Source organism: Gymnodraco acuticeps, unplaced genomic scaffold (assembly GCF_902827175.1).
Source record: "Gymnodraco acuticeps unplaced genomic scaffold, fGymAcu1.1, whole genome shotgun sequence".
NCBI classification, from domain to species: Eukaryota; Metazoa; Chordata; class Actinopteri; order Perciformes; family Bathydraconidae; genus Gymnodraco; species Gymnodraco acuticeps.
The window spans coordinates 392,524-407,767 of NW_022989876.1; the positions used below are offsets into that span (position 1 = coordinate 392,524).

At 41.9% G+C, this 15,244-nt stretch overlaps 1 protein-coding gene across 1 annotated transcript in view; it reads left to right on the top strand.

The window, feature by feature from the left end:
- actn1 (actinin, alpha 1) overlaps positions 1 to 10,779 on the top strand; it is a gene marked incomplete in the record, with an annotated part of 71,584 nt that extends 60,805 nt beyond the window's left edge. Inside the window, 8 exon segments of the mRNA XM_034197700.1 lie at positions 169 to 351; positions 690 to 824; positions 1,240 to 1,419; positions 4,906 to 5,052; positions 7,311 to 7,391; positions 8,185 to 8,250; positions 8,972 to 9,130; positions 9,778 to 10,779. Of these exon segments, the coding sequence (XP_034053591.1) occupies positions 169 to 351; positions 690 to 824; positions 1,240 to 1,419; positions 4,906 to 5,052; positions 7,311 to 7,391; positions 8,185 to 8,250; positions 8,972 to 9,130; positions 9,778 to 9,936 (1,110 nt within the window).
- Between the last annotated feature and the right edge of the window lie 4,465 nt (positions 10,780 to 15,244).

The window sequence follows — 15,244 nt, forward strand, 5'->3', positions numbered from 1 at the left end:
TTATCTCACTATCAATTGGACGTAGAAGAGCAGAAAGCAGACTCTTCCTGCCTCATAAATGTTAAAAAAGCAGTTGTGTTTCTAATGTAGGAAGACAGAGTATATTTCCTTTGTTTGAGGTACAAAAAAACCTGTATTTTGGTTTAAATGTTCATGTTTGTACCTCAGGGATTGAGCACGGCCCACGAGCAGTTCAAGGCCACGCTGCCCGAGGCGGACAAAGAGCGGCAGGCGATCCTCGGCATCCACAACGAGATCGCCAAGATCGTGCAGACGTACCACGTCAACATGGCCGGCACTAACCCGTACACCACCATCAACCCTCAGGAGGTCAACGCCAAGTGGGACAAGGTGAGGAAACGTCACCAGCAGGAAAGAACACACTTTGTTTTATTTTCAAGTGAGACAATACAAAAAACATTAGGGACAACACAACAAAACATGATATAACCGACAAAACAATAACAACAAAAATAGTCAAACAGCAACAGTAGCAACGTAGTACTCGTGTGTGAGCACTTATCATGTAATATTTACGCCCACAGTTATGACACTTGACCATTCTTGCTTCATGTACGGTGCAATTGGGGACCAGTCTCTAACAAAGTCATGCAGAGTTCTTCGCAGCACGTTTGGCAGGATTGACATATATTTAAGTGTAAATGGTGGATGTGTGTGTCTCCTCTCAGGTGCGGCAGCTGGTTCCTCAGAGGGACCAGGCTCTGATCGAGGAGCACGCCCGGCAGCAGAACAACGAGCGTCTGCGCAGACAGTTCGCCAACCAGGCCAACGTGATCGGACCCTGGATCCAGACCAAGATGGAGGTCAGTGCAGCACACACACACACACATACACACACACAGATTTTGGCCACTTTATGATGTCATAACGATGTTTTGTCTTGTGTAACCATTAGCCAATCAGCAACCAAGGTAACCCCCCCCCCCCCCCCCTTATCACCTGAATCTCCTCCTAGAGCTCCATTGAGTTCTTTGTAACCAAATGTCTCTCAGAGGGGCGTGGGGAGGGGCTCCTTATTTTCATCTAAAGTAACAGACAGAGAATCAGCACTTTGGAAACAGGGCTGAAACAGAGGGGATTATGGGTAATGCTGCAATGATCTAGTTGGTGTTTCAGCCAATCAGAGACAGGTTCTGTATATATCTGAGACCTGTAATGTATTGATGAAGAACAGTATAATAGGGGACCTTTAAACTTACCAGTCTACGGTCTGTGCAGGAGATCGGGCGCATCTCCATGGAGATGAACGGCACGCTGGAGGATCAGCTGACTCACCTCCGTCAGTACGAGAAGAACATCGTCAACTACAAGCCAAAGATCGACCAGCTGGAGGGAGACCACCAGCTGATCCAGGAGGCGCTCATTTTCGACAACAAGCACACCAACTACACCATGGAGGTACGAAAGAGACCTAAACCACCAAGTGTTGTTAACCTCTTGTGTTTGGAGCTACATTTTATTAAAGAGGCTTCTTGTGGTGTTCCCTCTCCTGTTGTGTGTTCTATAGGTTTTAGTGCATGTAAATGGTCTGCAGAGGCCTGTGTTCCCTGCAGAAGGAGTTTCTCTCCCATGTACGCTAAGGGGCGGGACATCTCTGAGCGGTTGACTTATTACAACAGAGCATGTAACTTTTGATGTTTGTATACATTGTTTTGAAATGAAACAACAACCACGTAACCCACTGAAATACTTCATCTTATAGAGCAAGGCAAGGCAAGTTTATTTATATAGCACTTTTCAACACAAGGCAATTCAAAGTGCTTTACAAAAAATGAAAGACATTAAGAAAATGGCATTTAAAATAAACATTAAAAGAAAAAATGCACTTCATTCTCCAGACTCTGGGTGTTGCTCATGAACACACCGCAATTGGAAGAATATAATAATAATAAGGAGCACCTGAATGCACCACGGGCCTTTTCAGAGCATTTCACTCAGCCAATGTTCAAATGCTCCGTGAATGGTTATGTTTGTGCAAAATGTTCATAGTTTTCCACAAAGAACAGATTTAATGGAGGCAGGACGTTCCTAAAAACCTCAGGAGACTCTTCTGGAGTTACATCCTGAGTTTCTCCTGACACTGCAGTTTTCCATCACATTATTTTTGATGGTTTATGGGAACCATAACCCCCCCCCCCCCCCCCCCGACCGCCTGCCAAGAAGGATTTTTACAGGCCAATAATTCATGTGAATCTTGTTATTGAAATTGCGCACATCAACTGACTCATATTCAGAGTGTGTGTGTATTTAAATGCCACATTGTGTTGGTGTATTTATGCAAATGATATGTTTTATCTCCTTCTGTATTCTGCTAGTCAGCGAGAGGCTGTTATGCATTTAGAAGAAAAGCAGAAACAATAATCCTTCATCATTCTGAATCCCTCGTCGTTTGCGTGAATAGAAATCCAAAAAGGAACAGGGTCACTTTTTAAAATGTATTTGTGTTAATACGTACTAGTCTGTCAAAAGCAGGCCGTGCTGCAGGTACATTTGATCAATGACTGAACTTAGTTGGTACTTTAATACTGTACTAATTTGTTCTCTACTTGAGTATTTCATTTTATGATACTTTAACTTTCACTCTACTACATTTGACTAGACATGTATTCAATATCTGTAGTGGGTTTGCAGATTTGGATTGATAGCACAAAGTATAATCAACACGTAATAGCAATAGCATCCTCTACGGCATACCATCCAACCTCCTCAATAAACTCCAACATATCCAGAACTCTGCTGCCCGCCTCCTCAGCCACACCCGCTCCCGAGACCACATCACTCCCGTCCTCCAGAACCTCCACTGGCTCCCCTTCCGTCAAAGAATCAACTTCGAAGTCCTCCTCAACAATCAGGCCCCCCCCTACCTCACAGACCTGCTGCACCACCACGCCCCTTCCCGCTGCCTCCGCTCATCAGAAGCCAACCTCCTATCCATCCCCACCCGCACCAATCACCGGACCTGGGGGGACAGAGCCTTCTCCGTCGCTGCCCCCTCCCTCTGGAACTCACTCCCCCAACCCATCAGAGACTGCACTGACCTCACCACCTTCAAAACACTCACACAAACTCACCTCTTCAATCTGGCTTTTAATGTGTGATTGTTTTTGTATTATTTGACTTTAACTTTAACTATATATTTATTTGTTGTTCCTTTATTTTATTTTATTTTATTTTCTCTTCAATATATCTGTAAAGCGTCTTTGAGCACTTGTAAAAGCGCTAACAAATTAAATCTATTATACATATGCTATGTAAAAGGTTGCTTTCAATGATAGAAGGAACAATATTAAATGAACATAGCCGGCATTTTATTAAACATTGAACAACACAACAACCCCTCACCCACCCCGATGTCTAGTATCAACTATTTCAACCTACACAAAGTTGAAATAGGAATTAAATGAATAAACAAAACAACAATTCGAGCTCTGAAAATAAACAAAATAATGTATCATTTTAAAACAATTAAAAAAATATATGAACAAAAACCAGTTGACGAAAAATGATGGTCCGTTTTTCATTTCAGTCATGGACACACACACATGCCCACAACTATGGATATAGAAATACACATAACAGACACATGATACATACAACAATATATTAAAACACATGCATTTATTTTTTGAGAGCAGCCGAGCCCAGGAGTTGAACCGGCGACCTCTACAGCGACAGGTCCAGACTCTGGGTGTTTCTCAATGTCGAGGAAGGCTCCTCAAGCATACTACGCCATCGAGTCCCACCGAAGGACTGTTCCAATGTCCAGCATACTTGGAATCCTCCCGAGGCCGGCGTACTTTCGAAATGTCAAGGCTGCACATGTATAGACTCCGCGGTCTTAAAATCCCCACAATGCTTTGCGCACGGACCAATTTCCCCAAATCTTTGGCGGAAATCGCGCTCCATTTAAGGCGGGGCCTCGTGACGCACACCTGTTAGCCTGTTCCACCATTCTTTGTTATCCGAGGCTATGAAGGATTCTTGCCTCGCTTCTGAAGCAAGTGACTCGGAAGACATGTGCTACCAAGCAAGCGTCCTCGACATTGAGAAACACCCCCTGTATTAGGTCAATCAGGAGGTGAACCCGCGACCTTTCAGTTCCCAATCTAAGTCCCTACAGATTCAGACGCCTGTAAACATGCCCCCCCAGATCAATATGTTCTTCACTCCATCTTTGTCCTCCAAACTCATTTTTATAAATGTACAAAACCACATATAGTTCAGTATATATTGAATTAAAGACCCATTGAAAAAAGTAGAACTTAAAAATACAAATAATAAAAACAAGCAAGCAGTGACATGGAAGCTTTCTACATTATTTGTAATGCAGCATCTGGTTCCAACTCTATTTGTGGTGTCTCATTACTTTCAGTGTCATCTTAATTCAGAATCAGAATACCTTTAGTAGTCCCACAGAGGGGACATTTACGTTGTTACAGCAGAAAAAGAGCAAAAGACAGCTTAATGTTATGTAGAAGCATGCAGACAAAAGTGCAAAGTTAAAAAAGTTAAAAGAAAGTTAGAATGGAATAAAATAAAAAGTTACACAATACTCATCCTGTAACAGTTCTGAGGATTTAGCAGCCAGGTATATATTGCACAGTTATTAACAGCATATATATATATAGCACATATAGTGGAGGCGTGTGGCGCAGTGGACTAGTGCGTTGGTGGTCGGTTGACAGGTTCAAACCCCACTGCAGTCAGCATGTCGTTGTGTCCCTGAGACACTTCACCCCAAAGTGCTCCTGTGGGGATTGTCCACAGTATTGAGTATGTAAGTCGCTTTGGATAAAAGCGTCTAACAAGTAACATGTAATGTAATACAGCTCATATTGCATATAGTTGGTTGGTATTCCTCACACTTCCTCTCCCTCTGTGCAGCACATCCGTGTGGGCTGGGAGCAGCTGCTCACCACCATCGCCCGCACCATCAACGAGATCGAGAACCAGGTCTTAACGAGAGACGCTAAAGGCATCAGCCAGGAGCAGCTGAACGAGTACCGAGCCTCCTTCAACCACTTCGACAGGGTTAGTGCTCTCAGAAGGGCTTTTAAAATACTTGTTCTTTCCTTCCTTCACCCCAGGCTGCAGGTGGGGTAAACATCGCGGTGCTGCAAAAGGTTATTGGCCTTTGCAGCAAGAAAGTGAATTATGTTTTTCCCAAAGTGTCAAACGGCTGCTTTAGAGATGCATTTACTCTAGAGCAGCGGTTCCCGACCTTTTTCATCTCAGGGCCCACTTAAGAATCTAAAAACTGCTCGCGGCCCACATTCAACCATAAACAATACGGAGGCTAAATAAAGTTCTAGAGTTGTAGAATGACTTATTTACTATTTTGACGAGTTGTAGCATGACTTAACTATTTTGACGAGTTGTAGAATGACTTATTAACTATTTTGACGAGTTGTAGGATTTTCTGTTTAGTTGCCTCTTAGCAAAATGCTCTCTTGCAGTCAGTGATGCAGTGTAAATGTCTGGGGCTTTTACTGTGAAAGGGTGCTAATGGAGGCAGACAGAATGGCATCCCTAAAGCGAGACTTAAAGGTATTTAAACGTCCTTATTCTCAGCCATTACCTGGTGCAATCAACATTCACTTCATAATGACCAGTGAAGGCCAAACAAGTATTTTATTTCCACTATAGGCAAGGCAAGTTTATTTGTTTAGCACCTTTCAACACAAGCCAATTCAAAGTGCTTTACAAAAATAAAAGACATTAAGAAACATATTATGAAATGGCATTTAAAGAAGATAATAAAACATGAATAACAAAGGTACATGAATTAAAGTGACAGTGCCGTGTGAGATACACACATCTGAAATGTTTAGCTCTGACTCTCAATCATTGCTAACTGTTTAGCAGAAATAGTTTTCACTTTCTTTCTACTTTCTTTGTAACTTATCCTTTAGTTATCTCAAGTGTTTCATGCTAAACGAACCCCCCTTTGGAAAATGTTAATCTGCAACCCAATATTCCGAAAATTCAAAGGATCCTTGCCGTATTTGTGTAGCATATAAAATGTATTTGCTCCCAGACATTCATGTAGCTTGCTAGACCCCATCTGTAACAAAAAAGTCAATGGGTTTGAGTCTGTAGTTTCCATGTCAGGTGGCTCTGAGATGTATCTCCATTGAAGGCTGTTTCAGATCCTCCTGTTTACACCGAGGCTCCGTCCGTCAGCTCCAATTATGGACCAGCTTTGACTCCAACATTACCTCACACATTTTTCCGTCCGTTTGTTAATCAATACCTGAAGACGAGGATCAGAGACAGAGAGCCAAATGTGGATCTGAAGTCTGTTCCACGTTCAATAAGCCCGCCCTCTTATAGGAGGATATGTGGAGCTGCAGAGGCTTTGGAATAATAAAACGTTTGTTGAGACGGTTTGTTGAAACTAATTATGATATATAATAGGATTTTATATAATCAGCAGAATATCTTAAGTAGAGCTGATAGTATTAGTTGGTTGATTGATAAAAGCTTAATTGCCTAATCATAAAATCCAATTGTAATTGATCTCATTCATGAAGAAAAATGAAGTGGAAATTCACTGTAAATGTAATTTTTTTTTTTTTCTTTGATATTAAACTCAATATAATTGGGTTTTTATAAATATCCAGTTAAAAATCAAACAAAACAGATTAAATACATTTATATAAATATAAGAATTTAATAAAAGAAAATAAAATAAAGCAAAAGAAAAAAAAAATTGAGAAAATAATATTCTTTTTAAATTGCGCCATTTTAAAAGGAAATAAATAAAACACAATTAAAAAAATATATATTAAAAAATAAGAATTAAAAGTAAAAATGTGCTCAAACTAAAACATGAATAAATAAAAAAAGATCAGCAGTTTAATCAATAGTTTTAATAATTGTTAATCGTGTTTGTTACCGGTCTATGGTATGTACATACAATGTGTGAGGATATGGTTTAAATTAATGTGATTCTGAACTGTGTTTAATGAGTGATTTTGCATTAATGCTGTTTACACATAAAAGGTATATTTGTGCTTGTTGTGATGATGAGAAGACGCCCCCCCCCCCCACACAGAGTTACTGCCTGGCTGCACATTAACCTCTGCTGCCCCCTGCAGGATCCTAATGGAAATGCACTGTGTTCTCTTTCTATCTCCTGCACGACCCCCCCCCCCCCCCCCCCTCCTCACCTCATTTGACCCCCTGTGCATGATGCACTCCCCCCCACACATCCTCCTCCCCCCCTCACCTTCCTCCCCCCTGTATGTGTCGCTGCATGGCCCCCACGGCGCCGCCTCACCCCCCAGGATCACTCGGGCACTTTGGGTGCGGAGGAGTTCAAGGCCTGCCTGATCAGCCTGGGCTTCGATATCGCCAACGATGCACAGGTACTCAACGAAGGGTTAATGTGTTTTCTTTTGTACCTCTTCCCCACTCTCTTCATTCCACCTTTCACTTCCTTTATTCCACCTTTCACTTCCTTTATTCCACCTTTCACTTCCTTCATTCCACCTTTCACTTCCTTTATTCCACCTTACACTTCCTTTATTCCACCTTTCACTGCCTCTTACACTTCCTTTATTCCACCTTTCACTGCCTCTTACACTTCCTTTATTCCACCTTTCACTGCCTCCTACACTTCCTTCATTCCATCTTTCACTGCCTCCTACACTTCCTTCATTCCATCTTTCACTGCCTCCTACACTTCCTTCATTCCATCTTTCACTGCCTCCTACACTTCCTTCATTCCACCTTTCACTGCCTCTTACACTTCCTTTATTCCACCTTTCACTGCCTCCTACACTTCCTTCATTCCATCTTTCACTGCCTCCTACACTTCCTTTTTCCCAACATTTTCCTACCGATTTCCTCCTTAATTCTACTCTGCCGGTGATTTCCTTTTTCCCACATTCCCTCCTTTTTTCTGGCCTGTCTTCATCCTTCCTCCTCCTGGTTTCCTACTGCCTCTTAAACTTTTTTAACTTCCACTTTTACTGACTTCCCCTGCCTCTCTCCATCCTTCCGTCGCTATCTTCTTATTTATTCCACCTTTTACCTTACTTAAACCTCCTTTTTCCCACTACCGATTTTCCTCCTTAATTCTACTCTGGTGATTTCCTTCCACTTTCCTTCCTCCTCCTCTTCCTCCTCCTGGTTTCCTCCCTTTGTCCGACCTTGTAGAAGAGATCAGGATTCATGGATGCTGAAGACTTCAAAACCTGCCTTATCTCCATTGGTTACAACCTGGTAAAGCCATGAGCCCATTCAAGTATGACCGTTTGTCTGTGTGTTTAACCAGGACACAGGAAAAGTTGTAAGCCTTATTTTATAGATTGTATAAATAAATGTATATCTTAATTTCGATTCATAGAGATATTCCACACATAAAGGAATAGTTTGCATGTTTTAAAGTGAGGGTTCATTGTATTTACTATTTCACATTTTTGCATGTAATGTAGGTACATTTATTCCAGTATTGTTTCAGTATTATAAATAATCTGGAAACACACTTTTATTTGGTACAAATTCAAGCCAACCTGAAATTAATTAATTCTATGTATTTACGAGTTATATCTGCATGCAGTGTACCTGCCGTGTGTGTGTGTGTGTGTGTGTGTGTGTGTGTGTGTGTGTGTGTGTGTGTGTGTGTGTGTGTGTGTGTGTGTGTGTGTGTGTGTGTGTGTGTGTGTGTGTGTGTGTGTGTGTGTGTGTGTGTGTGTGTGTGTGTGTGTGTGTGTGTGTGTGTGTGTGTGTGTGTGTGTGTGTGTGTGTGTGTGTGTGTGTGTGTGTGTGTGTGTGTGTGTGTGTGTGTGTGTGTGTGTGTGTGGGTGTGTGTGTGTGTGTGTGTGTGTGTGTGTGTGTGTGTGTGTGTGTGTGTGTGTGTGTGTGTGTGTGTGTGTGTGTGTGTGTGTGTGTGTGTGTGTGTGTGTTGCACCTGAGCCTCACCGTCCCTCCGTGTTGCCTTCAGGGTGAGAACGAGTTTTCCCGCATCATGAGCATCGTGGATCCCAACAGGATGGGCATCGTCACGTTCCAGGGGTTCATCGACTTCATGTCCCGAGAGACGGCGGACACGGACACCGCCGACCAGGTCGTCGCCTCCTTCAAGGTCCTGGCCGGGGACAAGGTAAACACCGTGTAGAAGCATTCATTCTTGGTAAAACTACTATGGATGTACTTATCTCTTCTTAAGTTTTCACTTTTAGAGTTTTATTGTTAAGAAGATGAAAGACAAAAATAAATAGTGTTGGGAAAATACTGAATGTGCTCTTCCAATATCAGAGTCACATGGTAACAAAGGTATCCCAACTGTAGCTGTGAACATGACAGGATGTCTGATTACCTAGAAGAGCATCAGGACTGTTTGAGGCAGATGATAGCTATGTGATTAACATGATGATTCAGCCTCTATGGAGAGAGACATCAAGCATGCTCATTTCTGACGTGGAGCTAATCTGAAGTAAACATTGAATACTGCTTTCTGTTCCTCCATCTTGTGACGGTGTAACTCCCTCTCTTGATATCAGCATGTGAAGGACACTGTTCAGGAACTAGTTGATGCTCTGTATGTGATGTCTACTTCCATTCTTAAATACATGGATCCTGATTATTGAAGCTCAAGCCGGTGACCAGTGACATTTTTCAAACAAATAGGCTTACATATTAAAATATCCCCACTTCATCACCATCTGGTACTTCTGAATGTAGACTGTAATGGTAGCTAAAAGCTATTTTTCTATGATAAAAATGTCCTTTATTTTCCCTCCTCCACAGAACTACATTTTACCGGACGAGCTGCGCCGCGAGCTTCCTCCGGACCAGGCGGATTACTGCATCGCCCGCATGGCTCCGTACTCCGGGCCGGACGGGGTCCCCGGGGCCCTCGACTACATGTCCTTCTCCACGGCTCTGTACGGAGAGAGCGACCTCTGAACTCTGACTTCCTGCTTCATCACCGCCACGTCCTCCTCCTCCTTCAGCACCAACCTCCTGTCCTCCTGCCATCATTTTTGTATCTAGACAAAAAGCACCAGACTCCATTGATAGGTCATTTTACCTGACCAGTGTATGGGAGTTCCTGGTCCACTGCTGCATGGATCAGTTAGTTTGTGTTGTTGTGTGACTTCTGAGTTTTAAAAGGTTAGTTCAGAGTCCCCGAAATCACACAATAACACAGACTAACTGACTGGACCAGCAACTCCTGAGTCTGTGAGGTAATATTTCAGTTGTTCTAATGGAGTCTGGTGGGTTTGGAGAGAGTGATATAACTTCATTTCCTGTCAGATAGGCCGCCTAACAGCGAGGTGAAGGTGTACGCTATATTAAGAATATTTTCATGGCTTTACCTTGCTGTCAGACGGTCCTTTCTGTAGTGTATCGCTCTTTCCAAATACGGCATGACCGCTTAACTCTGACCTGACTTCCTGCTTCATCACCGCCACCAAACTCCTCTCCTCCTGCGATCCGTTTTGTACGTCTCTGGCCTTATCTTTAACCTCCTCTTTCCCCTCCCCCTCCTCCTCTTCCTCACTGTCTCCGTTGTATTTGCTTCCCACGCAATGCAGCAGCTCTCCAGGTTTACAAAGAGGGAGAGCGGTAAAAAAAAAAGTTTGTTATTTTTCTGTTTTTATTTTTCTCGTTGTCGTTGTTTTTCTTCATAAAATGAATAAAGTTAACATATTTTATTATACTGAACAAACAAAAAAAAGAAAGGTATTTTTCTTCACCCGATTGAAAATAAGAGACAAAAATTGTAATAAAAGAAAAATTGCTAAACTTTGTCTCCTTTTTCTCTTTTTGTTGCATGGATTTACTGATGGTTTGTGCTTTTAGCTGACTTTTGGGAAAGTAAATATGGAATGCCGTTTAAGCCAAAATTAAATAAATACATATATATATATATGCCTATGAAATAAATAAATACGTTTATGAAATACATTCTGAAATAAATAAATAAGGCAATAAATATATATAAATGTACATTTAAATACACATTTATTTATTTCAGGGGACTTGTTTTCATAATGCCACATTACATTTCAATTTCTTATATTCAAATGAGCGGGGCGTGGCTAGCTCACAGATCCAGACCAAAGCAACAGCACCACAACACGCGGTGTTGCCAACTTGGGGACTTTCTTTTTATACTGAAACTGGCACTACTGTTCAAAAAGAAATAACAAACCTGGAATTATGCATTTGGGACTTTTTTTTGCTTTTTCTTGTTGTACCAAACCAGTAGCATGGTGTGGGGAAAAAATTAGGGGAAGCCAATAATACGTCCTTTCTTTTGGGTCGGGGGTGTGGTGGTCAATATAATAACGTAACCAGATGAGTGATTACAGCACCCGGTATCATTTTACACACATTTGTATCATACAGATGCAGGACTTACACACGCCTGTTATCTAACCGACAGGTCCGCACGCACTCTCCAGCCCAAACTCTAATAAGCATTCATTCACAAACTAAATCAGGAGACCTTTAACGTTTTACGTCCGATTCGCTCCTTTGTTCCTCGCTGTACACAGCTCCAGTTTGGGCATTGGCCTGTCATCAGATTGTATTTGTTGTTGCTGCTGTAGCGGAAGTTTAGTACAATTATTTTTGATGAAATCCTCCAAATCTCGACCCTCCATAATTGCAATTGCTTCAGTTGCTTGTTACTTTCTAACGGCGGTGAGAGTGGTGCAGTGACGCTATCTATCTTCTATCGATTAGATTTATGATTCGAACATTATAAAAGTAGGTTAGACATGTGGATATTATCCGACTGAACAAAACGTGCATTTATCTAACAGGTTCGTTTTCCACTGACCTTATTTCGAGCTATTTTCCAAATTCCTATGGAGAAATCCCATTGCTTTTTTGTCGAGGGAAACCGAGCGCAGCTTACTTCCGGGTTTTAGGATGCGTCACTGCAACACTAAATTGATGCGATTTGATTGGATTGTGAGGCAAGGGAAGCCAGCCGCCTCGGTCTTCCCTTGGCATGGCCCTGACTAATCACAGGTTGGCAGGGGCATCACGTGAGCCTTGGCTGATTGGTCAATCCCTCCATTTTTTTTCACCAAGGGAAGCCAATTTCGGCTGGCCTCCTCTCGCAACAGAGAGTGCAATCTACTGTTTCACCATAACATGTAGAGGGGCGCTGTTTCACTATTTGTAAAATACTCAATGAGAATGGGGGAGAGACGGGCCGGCAGCAACACACAGCACAGAAAAATTACCGAAACCAAACGAAGTGTTTTTATTTATTTATTAAAATTATAACTACAATCCGAAAAAACAGGGGAAGCCTGGCTTCCCTTGGCCTCCAGGAGAAAACGCCACTGTAACTTATATATAAATATATATATCAAATAATGTATTATATTACATTATTGCCTCTGCATTGGATTATTATACTACGTCTGAAAGCAGAAGTCTAGGGCAAATAATTGCAAGTCTTTTGGGACATTTAAAAAAAAGTCAAATTCTAAGAAAAAAAGTCTAATTTGAGATGCATTGTGGGACATGTTGTTTATGGGCAACGTGCTTCTGTAAATCATCATGTCACCGTATAATAAACATATTATATTCTTTGTAAGCTCTTGTGGGGCCACAGAAAATGAAGTCACGGGCCGGATTTGGCCCCCGGGCCTTGAGTTTAACTGACACCCCTGCTTTAAGCAATGTAAATATCTTTCGGTTCCCCGTCTAAAAGCTCAAGAATAGGAGGATTTTCTCGTACCGTAAACTAACAACTTTATTTTTCAGTTTTTCACAAATACAGTATGTCCAACATTTATGACAACAAGTTGCAAACGAACACATTTCCACATAGGTCACTTGGATTTGAGGGTCCGAGGCGTTTTGGTTCCGCCCTGTAACATGCACACCGATACACACCATGGATGTATAATAAGATGCACACCCGTACCCGGACTGATTAAGAGGAAACACCTGAGGGCGGGATGTTGTAGCAGTGGCCGCAGAATAAATATATTAATTTAACAGTTTGGTTAAACCACTAAGTCCGACAACGCCACCCCGGGAATTTCACCCAGGGAAATGTGACAAGTTCTAAGTCACTAGGACACACAGGTTCGGTTACTCATGGAACAAGAGACGTGGTCCAATTATCAAAAATAGAACAGTTTATTTGTATACAATAGTAAAAATACAATTTATAAAAACATTGACTCATTGACTCTTTTAATCTTACACAGTCGGTTAATGGCCCGACACATGAGAAGGGACACACACTGGACCTTGTGTTGTCTCATGGTTTAGATCAGGGGTAGGCAAGTAAGTTTGGCCGTGGGCCAATTTTTTGCTGAGCCGCAAGATGGCGGGCCAGAACATAATCAAAGCCTAATTCAAGGAATTTATTTTGGTAAGAGGGCGCAGCGCCCCTGTTCCCCGGTTCAGAAAAAACTCTATCGCTGATAAGCCTCCCCATCAACACTCTGATGCGCAGTCAGATCCGCTGATTGGTTCACTGATGATATAGGCGCCCAATCCAGAGCCTCTGGCTAGACCCGCCCAAAGGGAGGCTCGTCCTCTCTAGCCCCATTTCAGTCCCAAAGCCAGGGCTATTATCTGTATTTTAACAGACTTATCTTTTAAATTGAGGTGTATTTATTGTTCTCTTCAAAGTTTATTTTTCTCTGAAATTGTAGGGAGGATGGTCCTCCCTTTCCTCAATGGACGAGCCTCCACTGAGTAAAGTAACTAGCAGTGTTATTTAACATACTTTTATTCTGATAAGTATTGTCAAGTTCTCTGGGTTTTTGGCATTTATTTGAGTGTTTGCCCACATTTGAGAGGCTTGAGGGACAACTGGAATCCTTTTTCCTTTTCTTTATTTCAACTTTTCAAGGACACATTAGGATTCTTTCAGGTTGAAAACCTTTAAAAAATACCAAAGGACAAAATAAATCAATTACAGCAGTTTTGCTTTGCAATTTCATATATTATAGCCTAAATTAATCAGTAACCAAGTATTTTACTCAAACTCAATGTATTTAATAGTTAAATAAGTACTTTAATTGACCTGGTTCCCCCCAACCACACATTTGACATATGTGACCCGCTCTATCGAAATCAGTCGAAAGTCGCAACGGCTCATTTCAAAATAAACGTGGATTTGCGTAAAAAACTAGTTTTTCGGGGTTCGGGTTGATTTTAAAGAAACAAAATCTTGGCTTTCAGAATATGACATTTTTATTTCCAAAATCACACGATAAATACATGTTTGAAGCTTGTAAAGGGAAGATGACAGCTCTCCCTCCACTCTGCTCTTCCACAGCGCCGCTTCCCCTCCCTCCGCTGACATTATGAATGTAAGCGGATATGTCGGGACAGAATTTATTTTACCGGACACATTTGAAACTTACTGGTCATGTTTCAATAATAATAATAAGAATTGTGTAGCAGAGTTTCCGTTAGCAGGTAATCACCGGACTAGGACCGGATATGCTGATGTTTAAAACTCAGTTAATGGGGCTCATCTTTATATTGCTTCAGTTTATAATCGTTACAGATCAAAACATTCAGATTCATTTTTCAATAAATGATTCCACAAACAACAAACAACATAATTATTACATTCAAACAAACTACTTGTAGTAGATGAAGTACATTATTCAAAAGTTTACATTAACTTTGAATAATAACACGGGAGAAACGGAGCCTCTCTTTTCCCCCCTCCCTCTCTCTCCTGACAGCCCGTCAGTTTCTCATGCAGCTCGCTAAACAGTGGGCGGGGCTTCAGGTGATCATGCAGAGCTGCGTGTCTCCATCAGACTCAGCAGCTGATCTGATCTCTCTCTCGGGTCCGGTTACACTTCACTCGCGTTTATGTCCATATCGATCAGATCCAGCTCTCCTGATCGGCCTTTATAGAGAGCACCGATCAAACTATTAAGAGTGAATATCGGCCGATAATGACCGGCGGCCGATCGATCAGCGGCTAACGGAAACCCTGATGTGCGACTGTCGGTCCTATGTTGTAAAAAATAAAAATAAAAAATAAAAATAAAAAAGATATTTTATTTTTGATTCTCAAAATTATGGGCCAAATATTATTGCTGGCGGGCCAACAATGGCCCGCGGGCCGCCTGTTGCCGACCCATGGTTTAGATGTTTGTATCAGGGACATTTGTGACACTGGTATTTCGGACCATTTGCCTGTGTTATTTACTATGATGCTGCCTTGCTCTCAAGTTGACTCGTGCGTTCCGGAGCGCCGCCTACG